The following is a 13,523-nucleotide window of genomic DNA, read 5'->3' as shown; positions in this document are numbered from 1 at the left end:
TGCTGTGTTTGCTTACCATGTGTAAAATTTAAATGGTATCACTACAGAGATTAACTGGCCCCTACATTGTTTAAACCTCAAATTCAGACTAATCCCCTGTATTGTTCACACCTGTAATCCCCCCTGCATTGCTCACATTTGTGACACCTCTATTGTTTATATCCTAAAGCCCTGTACTGTTCACACCTGAGACCCAGACTGAAACTGCCACATTGTTCACCTGTTCACACTTTACACAAAATGCTAATGGGACACCAGCACTGGGTCACTGTATGTAGTACATATTAGAGTGGTCCTGATAGGTTTCCCTGTCTCCTGCTCTGTACTGCCTGCCCTACGATCCCTGTGTGTGACATACTCTGCCTGTGTGTGCCCTGTGTGTGCCCTGCCTGTGCCCTGCTCTGCCTGCCTGTGCCCTGCTCTACCTGTGTATGACATACTCTGCCTGTGTGTGCCCTGCTCTGCCTGTGTGTGACATACTCTGCCTGTGTGTGCCCTGCTCTGCCTGTGTGTGCCCTGCTCTGCCTGTGTGTGGCCTGCTCTGCCTGTGTGTGCTCTGCTCTGCCTGTGTGTGACATACTCTGACTGTGTGTGCCCTGCTCTGCCTGTGTGTGCCCTGCTCTGCCTGTGTGTGCCCTGCTCTGCCTGTGTGTGACATACTCTGCCTGTGTGTCCCCTGCTCTGTTTGTGTGTGACATACTCTGACTGTGTGTGCCCTGCTCTGCCTGTGTGTGCCCTGCTCTGCCTGTGTGTGCCCTGTTCTGTCTGTGTGTGCCATGCTCTGCCTGTTTGTTCCATACTCTGCTTGTTTATGCCCTGCTCTGCCTGTGTCTGCCCTGCTCTGCCTGTGTGTATCCTGCTCTGCCTGTGTGTGCCCTGCTCTGCCTGTGTGTGACATACTCTGCCTATGTGTTCCCTGCTCTGCCTGTGTGTGACATACTGTGCCTGTGTATCAGCCCTGCCTGTGTGTACCATGCTGTGCCTGTGTGTGACATACTCCGCCTGTGTGTGCCATGCTGTGCCTGTGTGTGACATACTCCGCCTGTGTGTGACATACTGTGCCTGTGTGTGCCCTGCTCTGCTTGTGTGTGCCATGCTCTGCCTGTGTGTGTCCTGCTCTGCCTGTGTGTGCCATGCTCTGTCTGTGTGTGACATACTCTGCCTATGTGTGTGACATACTGTTAGTGCTAGTGCAGAGAGTATTGTGATCAAGGACCTTTGAGCTGCTTCGTGCTATTTTTAAGCAGCAGCCCCAGAATTGCCCCTAGATCTTATATATGAACATTTTTATCAACCACACATGCCTCAGTGTATCCCTAATAAATCTCACATTGGCTTTAATATTTCAAATTTTATTTCTTAGGTTCCAATTGAAGAATCTGTCATTGAAGAGCAGAAAAGCAATGAGGAATCTGAGAAACATCTTCAGGTAAGCTGCTGAAGAAAACCATGTACTGGGGCATTACTTTTACCATCAGTTTGTATTGGCTCCTCTCATCCTGCTACAAAGTTCCATTACTTTGGGTGGGGAGGACTGGGGATCTAGGAATCCAAGGGATCTTTTCTATAAAGATTTTTATCAACCACACATGCCAGTGTGTATCCCTAATAAATCTCATATTGGATTTAATATTTCAATCTTCCATTTGTTAGATTCCCATTGAAGAAATCATTGTAGAAGAGAACAATGAAGAATCGGAGAAACATCTTCAGGTAAGCTGCTGAAGAAAACGATGAACTGTTGCATTGCTTTTACTATCATTTTGTATTGGCTCCTCTCATCCTGCTAGAAGGTTCTGTTTCTATGGGTGGGGAGGACTGGGGATCTAGGAATCCAAGGGATGTTATATATGAACATTTTTATCAACCCCACATGCCTAGTGTTTACATTAGGTATACTGTGCCTGTGTGCCCTGCCCTGCCTGTGTGTGACATACTCTGCCTGTGTGTGCCCTGCTCTGCCTATGTGTGCCCTGCTCTGCGTGTGTGACATACTCTGCCTGTGTGTGACATGCTCTGCCTGTGTGTGACATACTCTGCCTGTGTGTGACATACTCTGCCTGTGTGTGACATACTCTGCCTGTGTGTGCCCTGCTCTGCCTGTGGAGTATAAGTCTGGTATTTGTTCTGGGGGTTTGTTAGCATTTGAAAATAAATTATTGTTAGGGGCCCCTAATGTGTTTAATTATGTGCTGGGGATGCTGTGTTATCCAAGGGGAAGAGTAGGCATATGGATTTAATTATATGTCTTAATATGACAACTTTTTTCACATATCCCTGTAGTGAGCACCAACCATTTGGTTTTTTTTGTGTGTTACCACCATTAATGTGGACATGATCTTGTGGGTGTGGTTTAAAGTGGGTGTGGTTTAAAAAGGGAGTGGTCAACACTGGCTTCCATTATCGGCCCTCTGTACCACAGAGGTTGGACAGCACTGAACTGGGGCATTTCTTTTACCATCAGTTTGTATTGGCTCCTTAATCCTGCTAGAAAGTTCTTGGATCTAGTAATCCAATGGATCTTATCAGGGCTGCTCCTGCCATGAGGCAAAGTGAGACCCTTATCTCAGGCGGCAGCCAGTTACAAGGAGCAGCAAAAAGCCCCCTCTTGTTACTTTAAGAGCTGTATTTTCATGTTTAAACCCAGAACTTTGGCCCCGCTAGTGCAGAGAGTATTGTGATCAAAGGACCTTTGAGCTGCTTCGTGCTATTTTTAAGCAGCAGCCCAGAATTGCCCCTGGATCTTATATATGAACATTTTTATCAACCACACATGCCTCAGTGTATCCCTAATAAATCTCACATAATATTTGACATTTTATTTCTTAGGTTCCAATTGAAGAACCTGTCATTGAAGAGCAGAAGAGCAATGAGGAATCTGAGAAACATCTTCAGGTAAGCTGCTGAAGAAAACCATGTACTGGGACATTACTTTTACCATCAGTTTGTCTTGGCTCCTCTCATCCAGCTAGAAAGTTCCATTACTTTGGGTGGGGAGGACTGGGGATCTAGGAATCCAAGGGATCTTACATATGAATAGATTTATCAACCACACATGCCTCAGTGTATCCCTAATAAATCTCATATTGGATTTAATATTTCAATCTTTAATTTGTTAGATTCCCATTGAAGAAATCATTGTAGAAGAGAACAATGAAGAATCGGAGAAACATCTTCAGGTAAGCTGCTGAAGAAAACGATGAACTGTTGCATTGCTTTTACTATCATTTTGTATTGGCTCCTCTCATCCTGCTAGAAGGTTCTGTTTCTATGGGTGGGGAGGACTGGGGATCTAGGAATCCAAGGGATGTTATATATGAACATTTTTATCAACCCCACATGCCTAGTGTTTACATTGTGATATTCCCACAAAGGTCCCATTGATAGAAGCCACGACAAGGCCACAATGTGAATAGAGTAGATGTAGCTTTAGAGTTGAACCTGCTCTAGATGGCTTTTTAGCAAGTGAGGGAATACAGGGATATGGGAGATAGCTCATAGTACAAGTTGATCCAGGGACTGCTCCCATTACATCTTGGAGGAAGGAATTTTTTTCCCCCAAATTGGAGAGGCTTCAAATTGGGTTTTTTTTTTGCTTCCTCTGGATAAACTGGCAGTTAGGCAGGTTATATAGACTTAAAAGGTCGAACTTGATGGGTGTGTGTCTTATTTCAACCAAACTTCCTACGTTACTATGTAAATAAAACAATGGAATGTACAGCAAGTGATGGAAAACAAAGAAGGGAGCACCACCCCATTAGGACTCACTTTAGGTTAGAAAGTTTAGGTTTGGTATTATCCTGTTCTAAATAAAACTACAACATATTTTCATTCCTTGAGAATATATTATGGGCATGGGAATGAAGGGCAGGAAGGAAATTATAGCATTTTGTGTTGGGCTGGACATCGATGTTAGATTGTAGGCAAGTTTTGGTTCCATTTCCCCAAAGCAGGGCACAAATCTAAATGAAAAGATAGAGCAATGCTCTGGATCCACTGACCTGGATCACTAGAATGTTTATTTTTTTATTTTGAGCTAAATGATACGGCCATCAGCCAATTGGCACACTTCTGCCTGGACTTATCATGTAGTAATAGCGGCAACTGTATCTTATACACAGGCTGAAAACCAGCCCAGTGTGGCCTCAGCCTAACAAATATTTTGACCCCTGTCTGTGCATTTTTGTGACTGCTTTTTTTTATGCATAAAACTGATCAGATACTTTATCTCTTTAGGATGAAAAACCTTCAGAATCACCGGAGGAAACATCACAACCTCAGTTTGTTGATTGTGTAAGTTGAGGCGTAAGATACGAGCAAATAAGTATTTCTAATACGCACTCCTGTAATGAAGTTCCCTTAAACTAAAACTCTCATCACCTTTTTTAAGGGGATGTGTATATTGTAATTCTAAGCACCTTAAAAAACAATAGAATTTTACAAGAATGTTGACTTTGAATCATAAGGTTAATAACCTCTGTCTTTTTTTGTAGAGAGAAGAACCATCGGAAAATGAAGATGATGTGAGTAGAAGAGAGTAACATAAAAATAACTGAATTGCTTTCCAACAACCTATTGGCTTTTTATATAAGTATTCATTATAGTAGACCCTGCGTAATATAATTTCATGTCACTAAATCATAACTAATGCCCTAAGAAATGAATAAAAGATCTTAGTGCAGGGTCTAGGGAGGACATTGGTGGGTCAATCCAATAGAAAGACAACTCTCAATAATGGGTTTTACAGTTGAATCTCTGGCTCTGTCTGCCCTAACCATATAGTAGCATGTCCAGCTAGTGGGGGGACATATAATATCATATTCAGTATGATATTTGCATTTATCTGATGTTCACTGTCCTTTTGTGCTGTAATCTCAACAGGTTTTTTGCTCAGCTGAATCTGGAAAATTGGCGGAAACATCGGAAACATCAGAACCTCTACATGGTGATGATGTAAGTAGCACAGAGTAAAAAGTGCATCTCAACATTGAAATCCTTTATCGTGTGTTTTAGGTTTAGTGTTGACCAATTCTTTGTTGTGTTGAAGTCATAAGTGAAAACCTTACAGTAAAATAATGCGATGCACTAATGATTTTGTATCACTTGTTGCACGCACCCAGCCATTAGTATCCAGCACAGTAAAGTCTTTTATGAGAAATTGCCTTATCGTGCATAAATCTGATTATACTTCCAGGGTCAGACTGGCCCAGCGGGACACCGGATAAAAACCCGGTGGGCTCTGACCTTCATGGGCATCCGCCGGGTCAGACCCCCTCTCCCGACATTCAGTTCTACACAGCGCCATTCGTGCCCTTCATTCCAGAACAGGCCTCAGTTTGGGTGGAGAGGGTGGTTTAGTTGTATTGTAAGTGCTGGGACACAAGTTTGAATAGCACATCACTTCAGTATGATATTTGCATTTTGCTGATGTTCACTGTCCTTTTGTGCTGTAATCTCAACAGGTTTTTTGCTCAGCTGAATCGGGAAAATCGGCTGAAACATCGGAATCATCAGAAACATCAGAACCTCTACATGGTGATGATGTAAGTAGCACAGAGTAAAAAGTGCATCTCAATATTCAAATCCTGTACCGTGTTTTTTAGATTTGCTGTTGGCCAATTCTTTGATTTTTTTTGAAGTTGAGTTATAACTCAAACCCTTACAGTAAAACGATCATCATTTATTTATATAGCGCCAAGTTCCTTAGTGCTTTAATGCCATGCACTAATCCCTTTGTATCACTTGTTGCATGCGTCCAGTCATTATCATTATATGAGAAATGGCCCTGTCGTGCATAAATCTAATTATACTTCTCTTTTTCTTTAAGGACAACGAATCTTCCAAATTTCTAACAGCTGAAGATGTAAGTAAAAGAGGGATTCCCTACAACTTGCATTGGGGATGGGAAGGGTGGAATGCAAAAGCAGATCTACTGATCAAAACTATATGAATAAAACACATAAATGTGTCCAAGAACTGCAAATGGCCTATTCACAGGTCAACTTTAATCCCAAAATATAAATTATCGTGGCCACTGATCCAAATGGGAAAAATGGATGTTACTCCCAACATACTCATTTGGTATCATGATCACAAGCTAGACATTTTGTTGTTTAACCTCCTTATGTCCCCTGCCTGCCCTAATCACACTACAAAGTTATGGGCCAATCAAATGATTTTATGGGCTTAGATAAAAGAAGGGCTTGGATAGTACATTTATGTATAATTTACACATTAATGTTTGTAACAAACCTGACTAAATGCATTTTCCTTTCCTTTAAGGCTGAAGATCCTCCAGAGCAAGAGGCACAACCTCTAGTTCCTCACTATGTGAGTATTCCAACCTCCTACAGCCAACACAGGATCATAGGAACTTATGGATTTATATAGATCTTTTAACCTGACCATCCCCATTTTAAGCTGCCAACTGAGCCTCTTCAACCCCAGTGGGTAATGTAAATGTATTGGCCTTTGTATGAGGCCCAGCTGATGGCCTTAGTTATAGTTTATATTTGTAGGAGTAGGGATGGAAGTCAGGGCTCAGATTCTAGAAATCCAATGTAAGCAATATGCTCCTCTCATTCTCATAATGGAATATTCAGTAGGTCAGAGATTTGGGCGACTTTTCTGTAAATTCCCTAGTGAGTAATGAATGGAGTCCCATGATTGAGCCTCCTGCTCTAAATATAACATATCAGTCAGTATTGATGAGAAGGCAGGTAGCTAAAGGCTCAGGCCTCACTCAGAAGATGGATATATAATGGGTTAATAAAAAGTTTGAGCAGCAGAGATTTATCAGGAACCCTATTATTATGTGGGGGGTTCTTTTATGCAAAAATACTAATTTGTTTTGTTTTTTCTTTTTGAATAAACAGCTGGCAGGAATTCCAGTGGTTTATAAAGTAAGTAACATGTTTCCTATATGTTAACATTAAAGAATGTGTATTATTATTATTATTTATATGTGATATCAGTAGTGCAGTACCAAACTGCACCTGATCTGCTAACCCATTGCATACCTACAACCAATCAGCAAGCAGGATTTACTTTTTACCTGTTTGAAAGCAAATATCTGATTGGTTGTTTTGGGTTATTATAATTAGACCCTTAAAATGCTCCTTCATCCATATAAGTTGTAGTGTAAGAGTCTTATTTTGCTTACGAAAATAGTGAGCCAATAATTGTAAATAAAAGCAGCCCAAAATCCTGTATTATTGATCCCCCACGTTCCTTGCTTTCCGTTACTATTATACAGAAAGTCATCATATCCCTACACCTGTATATTTATGCTCTTCTATATCTGATATTTGTTTTAGGATCCATCAATCAATTTTTATGGCTGGAAGAAACTTGGAGCGGGAGGATTTGGAACTGTGTTTAAGGTAAGTCTCTTGTGGGAAAGCTCCAATAAAGTCAAATGGTTTATTGTGAAAATGCAGTTACCCCTAATTTACTCAAACCTGGTGGTTTAATAACAAAATCCCTTAATATTAGAGCCAATCCAACGTTTAGTTATAGACGGGTGTCGTGCCGTTTCCTATGATCCATTTGACAGCTCTGAAATTCTAAATTGAAGACAAAAATAACCGTTTCTGATTGTGTTACAGGTCATGAAACAGAAGTCGCGGATCCCCGTGGCCTTAAAAATCACAGAAATCGAAAAGGTAATAAAGTTAAATTCATTGTACTGTTTATCTGAAGAAGCATTGCACACATTAACAATTAGCTGCTGATACTAATTATCATTATTATTGTTATTAAAGAGATACTGTCATAGGAAAACATGTTATTTTCAAAACACATCAGTTAATAGTGCTGCTCCGGCAGACTTCCAGCACTGAAATCCGTTTTTCAAAAGAGCAAACAGATTGTTTTATATTTAATTTTGAAATCTGAAATGGGGTTAGACATATTGTCAGTTTCCCAGCTGCCCCCAGTCATGTGACTTGCACTCTGATAAACCTCAGTTGACACTTTACTGCTGCACTGTGAGTTGGAGTGATATGTATATATATTAGGCTTTGATATGTTTTATTCTCAGCTGTTTCTATAGAAATATTTATCTATTCAGAATAAATACATTTCCTTTATTTAGTCATTTCTGCAGCCAAAAAAGTAACACGCCCATGCGCGACAAGGATCTTTATTTTTCTAAACGTATTCTCTTGTTCTATAGAGAGACGCCGAGAAGATCTGGGAATTGCAGGAGGTTGAGATCTTGAAGAAACTCTCGGGTCACAAAAACATTGTGAAACAATTCAGCGCAATGATCTACGTCACTCCAGAAAGAGCCAATTATGGGTAAGAGAATATTCATAATACATCGTTCTAGCAAAGTAAAGGTACAACCGACTAAGAACAGTCTATTTGTATAAAAAGTGGGTTTGGCAGATTTAGAAAATAAAATTGTACTTTTGCTCCAATGTAAATGAAGTTTGATTGAGCTACTGACAGGGGAAATACTATAAATCCAGTAAAGCACTAGGGGGTAAATTAAAGACAAAATAGGAAGAGGTGTGTGTGTAGGTGATGTATAATATTTGTAGTCAAGCTGGTGACATTCTATTTGTTCTTCATTCTTTTATTTATTCTAGTTCACGATGGAATATTGTAGGGGGGGATCTTTGATGAAACTAATTGAAGGAGCAGTTAATAACTCCCTCTCAGAGGTCTGTATCCGGTACATCGCTAGAGAAGTGCTAGAGGTAAGCCTGTTTAACCATCATCAGCCCTAATGTTGCTTTCACTCATATTTATATCAATCATTCATGGTGAGGTGCAGAAATTATTTGTCACTTAAAAGTGTCACCAAACGAGCGGATCTCTCCCCAAAATGAGTTGGGTGATATCGGGCTGATCTGATTTTTGGGCCCTAACGGTCGGATCATAATGAAAGTTATATGGGAGGTCCGTCTGGATTTTTACCCCTGTCCGATCAACATCTGCCCGACTCTCAACCAGATTTTGATCGGGGAAGCCCTTCTGAGGGCCCCATACACGGGCCAATAAGCTCCAGACTTGGTCTTTCACCAGATTTTTTCGGCCTATGTATGGCCATCTTAAAAATCAAAACCAGGGGACAGGCAGTGGTCTGTGCCCCGCCCCCACACATACACTTAATTCGAAATGAGGGTGGATTTTAAGAATTGGACAGCCCTTGGCATCTCTTGCCCAGTCCAGAAGTTGTAACTGGTAGAACGCCTCCCTTTAACACAAACGTGGGCCTATTTATATGGTTCCCCCATTTTAATGTCTGTTTTGAGATTAAACAGTTTATTGATTTCTTAATGGAGTCTCATCACATGATTGTTGTTCTCACTTATCTTTTTAGGGCTTGCACTACATGCACCATAAATGTGTTGTCCACCGTGATATCAAATCACCGAATATCACACTAAACCGTCATGGGACATTCAAGATCAGTAAGTAAAATTTTATATTCTTTGTGTGGAGTGAGGGTGGGTGTTGCTATAGTAAATCACTGACTCTTCCTGTGCGGGGGGATATCAAGTGGGGGGTCTATATACTCTAGTTGTAATAAGACTAAAGCTGGCCATAGACAAGCAGAATGTCGGACGAATGATTGGTCGGTGCCATTTCCCGACCTGCCACTAACCAATCAGATAAAATAAAGCAGCAAAGAGAACAAACCAGCCGATGTCCTGCCCGAGATATTATCGACAGCCGCCAGAAATCTTTTAACCTGGCTGATCGTCCAAACGACAAAACTCCATGGGACGAAAAATGTCGGGACTCTCCACACACGGTCTGAAAATTGAGGATTCGTACGATCGTATCTTTGCGTCTATGGCCAACTTAAGACACCACATCTTCTTCTGATCAACAAACAAACATATTTCTATGGAATGATCCCCAACTCTTGTTAAGGAGGAGACAGGGGTTAACGTCTTCCTTACCCCAGATTTCTAAATTCAGCCCTTGCTCTGTGGAAGTCAGAGCTGAGCGTCTCAACTCCCTTGGGAAATGATAAGGATATGCTTTATAATGTTTCCCATACTAACAGAACTATGTTATGTGTGCTGCTATTTCAGTTGATTTCGGATTGGCCGTGCAGTTGGACAGAATAGACAAGAAAATCATAGGTGCCCGCGGAACTACCTGTTGGATGGCGCCCGAAGTCATTGGCTGCAGATACAACTGGCGACAGACCTACAACTTCAAGGTACGTTCATTGGTTCTGTAAATAATTTGCATTCAGTGGCCCTAGTGTTCATTGACTTTAGTCTGGAACATGTACGACTGCGATATCTAATTCACCAGCCCCCACAGTTGTAGATTGTATATAAGTCACCAATCCATTTTCTTTGTTTATTTCCAGTGCGACATCTGGTCATTTGGCATTACCCTCATAGAGATGGCAGATGGACAGTCACGTAAGTAAACCACAAATATTGCAGCTATTGCATTTATTGCTATTGCTTTGCTCAGAGTCTACTAATTCAAATACAATTGTACAAATATTCATATTCGGCAACTTTGTTTCCAGATATGACATTTATTTATCCACCTGGCTGCTTTGCACCCGCTTGCTCTCTAATAAGCTATAGAGGGGGGTGGGTATTGGGGAGCAGGCAGGGTTCCAGGCCGGTGTATTAGGGTTGGTATTACTTTGAGCAGCTTTACACAGAATAGTATTTCTGCTTCTCCGCTATATACAGTAACATTTTATCATCAGTGTCTTTAATACTCTGTTTTACCTCCTTTAGCTTACGAGAGATTCGGCAGGACTAAAGCCATGGAGCACATTTTCACAGACGAACCCCCACGTCTCAAACGTGAACACATGTGGTAAGTTATTCTACAAACCTCCCTATGTCATTTTACTTGAATCTGTTGTCAAAGACTGATACGTATTATATTATATTCCATCATTTTGATAAAGGATTGCTATTGGCAAGAGTATGTAGAAGTATTACACACACAGGGGCAAGGCTTATAATCTATCAGAAAAGCAATAGATTCTTGATAACATTAAAGATGAATATTTACTCTATTTGTATCTGTATTTCAGGAGCTACGATTTTGTGGATTTCTTAGGCCAATGCCTGATTAGATCACCTAAGAAAAGACCAACAGCCACACAACTTCTTGGCCATCCTTTTATAATGGAACAACCAGAGGCTGATCAGGTCAAATATGCGTTAACAGAATATGCCAAAACCGTTGAATAATCCCGGTAAGAGCATTTAATAATTCAACTGTTTAATGTGTGTTTTAAACATATCACAGTCACATTGGAATTATTGAAGATAAAAAAACATTTTTTTCGCTTGTCTCCTTCTATTATAGCCCTGGACAATCACAATCAAGTCTAGAGAAATGGGAAAGATCGAAAGATGTGCCTTTAGTCACCTTTCATCTGAACTAGAGCTCGTATCTTATTTTATTCATCTTCTCAGAGCTACAGTCCATCTCCCAACCATCAAGTAAAGGGTAAGTATATCATTTTAACTTCAGCTTATTAATTCTATTTTGTTTATTAAGTTCAAATGTGTTTATTAGTGATATTATGATAGTAATGAGTAATATTATAGTTTTTGGAATTCTAGGGGGGAACGTGGCATTATTGGAAAAAAACATGGCAATTAGTATCCAGAAATTGCCCTTCTCACACTTAGACAAGTCTTTATATCATGTCATTGGCAGTTGCTTTCAGTGCAGGTGTCAGTATTGATATAATAGTCCCCTACAATTGGCTCAGTAATATCTGTTGGTGTCCAAGGCAAAACTACTTGGCCCCGCCTCCTGCCTGTCACTGACCATCCCCAGGGGCCACTCATTTTGTCGCATTTCTTACTTAGATCTTGTAAGAATGTAGGGATCTAGTCATATCTTTAGTATCTAGGCTCATTACTAAATAGGGAGCAGGGGCAATAAGGTTTCTTATGAATAACGTTTTTAAAAAACGCATTTCCTGACAAATTTTCTTTGTTATTTCCAGCTACAGTCATGGATGATCCTTTATGGTATCCTAGCGATCCGCAGCCATGATGGTTCCAGTCAGGGTCGGACTGGGGGGCCCAGAGCCCATCGGGGCTGCTGCCCCAGGGCCCCCCACCGACCCCCTTGCCGTACCGGCGTGTGCAGTGCGTTCGTGTGCATGCGCGCGGAGCTGTGGTTGTGCGCTTCCGCTTTCCCGCAACCTCAGACAAAGGGAGGCAGGGCCCACAGGGTTTTTTCCCGGTGCCCTGCCGGCCCAGTCCGACCCTAATTCCAGTGGGGAAAGGGTCACCATCAGGGAGGCACTTACTATATTATCCTGCCACCGTAGGCCTGGGCCTTGGTGGCCTTTCCACAAATCCGGGCCTGGGGTTAAAGGGTGTTGGGGGCCGCGCTGCAGAAGAAGCTTCTCCAGAGAAGAAGGAGGAAGCAGATTTCTGGGTTAAAGGGGGGGGGAGGCTGTGCTGCCAAAGAAGCCACTTTGGAGAATTCCTAAAAAGCTTCTGCGGTGTCAGGGTCGGACTGAAGCATTTGGGCCACACCAGGTTCCAAACATATGGGGGCCCGAGCGCATGCGCGAATGGGTTGGGGGGGCGGGGGGCTGGCCGTGCTGCAGAAGAGGAGGAAGAAGGACACCCACGACCTCTCTGCCGTGCCGGCATGTGCAGTGCGTTCGTGTGCATGCGCGCGGAGCTGTGGTTGTGCGCTTCCGCTTTCCCGCAACCTCAGACAAAGGGAGGCGGGGCCCACAGGGTTTTTTCCCGGTGCCCTGCCGGCCCAGTCCGACCCTAGTTCCAGTGGGGTAAGGGTCACCATCAGGGAGGCACAGGGGCGACAGTGGTTATAGGCCTGGGGGATTTCTGGGTAGAAGGGGCGGTCGGCCATGCTGCAGAAGAAGTCGCTCTGGAGAAGAAACGAAAAAACCAATCCGAAGAAAAAACAAAGAAGCGATTTGTGCGTAGAACTTGGGCGGATTTACATAGCGGGTGCCCCTAGGCCTGCTGTCGTTCATCGCCCCCTTCCCTTTATTTTAATCAGTTCTGGAGCACTGGGGATTGGCACACAAGAAATTGTTTTTCCCTCAAATTCCCACTGTTTGAGTTGATCCAGGGACTTGTCCGATTGCCATTTTGGAGTCAGGAAGGAATTTTTCCCCCACTGAGGCAAATTGGAGAGGCTTCAGATGGGGTTTTTCGCCTTCCTCTGGATCAACTGTCAGTTAGGCAGGTTATATATATAGACTTAAGGTTTTCAACCAAACTTACTATATTATCCTGCCACCCTAGGCCTGGGCCATGGTGGCCTTTCCACAACTCCGGGCCTGGGGTTAAAGGGTGTTGGGGGCCGCGCTGCAGAAGAAGCTGCTCCAGAGAAGAAGGAGGAAGCAGATTTCTGGGTTAAAGGGGGGGGAGGCTGTGCTGCCAAAGAAGCCACTTTGGAGAAGACCTAAGAAGCTTCTGCGGTGTCAGGGTCGGACGGGAGCATTTGGGCCCCACCAGGTTCCAAACATATGGGGGCCCGAGCGCATGCACAAATGGGTCGGTGGGTTGGGGGCTGGTCGT

At 42.6% G+C, this 13,523-nt stretch overlaps 2 protein-coding genes across 2 annotated transcripts; both read left to right on the top strand.

Moving 5' to 3' along the window:
- Positions 1 to 240: 240 nt before the first annotated feature.
- On the top strand, positions 241 to 5,717 carry LOC108705753 (probable serine/threonine-protein kinase kinX). Its single transcript, XM_041578983.1, has 9 exons — positions 241 to 270; positions 1,364 to 1,429; positions 1,654 to 1,713; positions 2,830 to 2,895; positions 3,120 to 3,179; positions 4,237 to 4,293; positions 4,494 to 4,523; positions 4,882 to 4,953; positions 5,463 to 5,717. The coding sequence occupies exons 1-9, from the start codon at positions 241 to 243 to the stop codon at positions 5,559 to 5,561; spliced, it is 540 nt and encodes a 179-aa protein (XP_041434917.1). The 3' UTR covers positions 5,562 to 5,717.
- Positions 5,718 to 8,251: 2,534 nt separating this feature from the next.
- Positions 8,252 to 12,194, top strand: LOC121399088 (serine/threonine-protein kinase 3-like). The gene is made up of 9 exons (XM_041578921.1): positions 8,252 to 8,301; positions 8,595 to 8,705; positions 9,332 to 9,422; positions 10,053 to 10,183; positions 10,340 to 10,394; positions 10,728 to 10,809; positions 11,033 to 11,197; positions 11,311 to 11,454; positions 11,963 to 12,194. Exons 2-7 carry the CDS (start codon positions 8,601 to 8,603, stop codon positions 11,190 to 11,192), a joined length of 624 nt encoding a protein of 207 aa, XP_041434855.1. The 5' UTR covers positions 8,252 to 8,301; positions 8,595 to 8,600; the 3' UTR covers positions 11,193 to 11,197; positions 11,311 to 11,454; positions 11,963 to 12,194.
- Positions 12,195 to 13,523: the final 1,329 nt, after the last annotated feature.

The sequence above is a fragment of the Xenopus laevis genome, chromosome 9_10S, assembly GCF_017654675.1.
Source record: "Xenopus laevis strain J_2021 chromosome 9_10S, Xenopus_laevis_v10.1, whole genome shotgun sequence".
Lineage (NCBI taxonomy): Eukaryota > Metazoa > Chordata > Amphibia > Anura > Pipidae > Xenopus > Xenopus laevis.
Note: the sequence above shows the minus strand (reverse complement) of the source record. Positions and strands in the feature narration are given on the sequence as shown.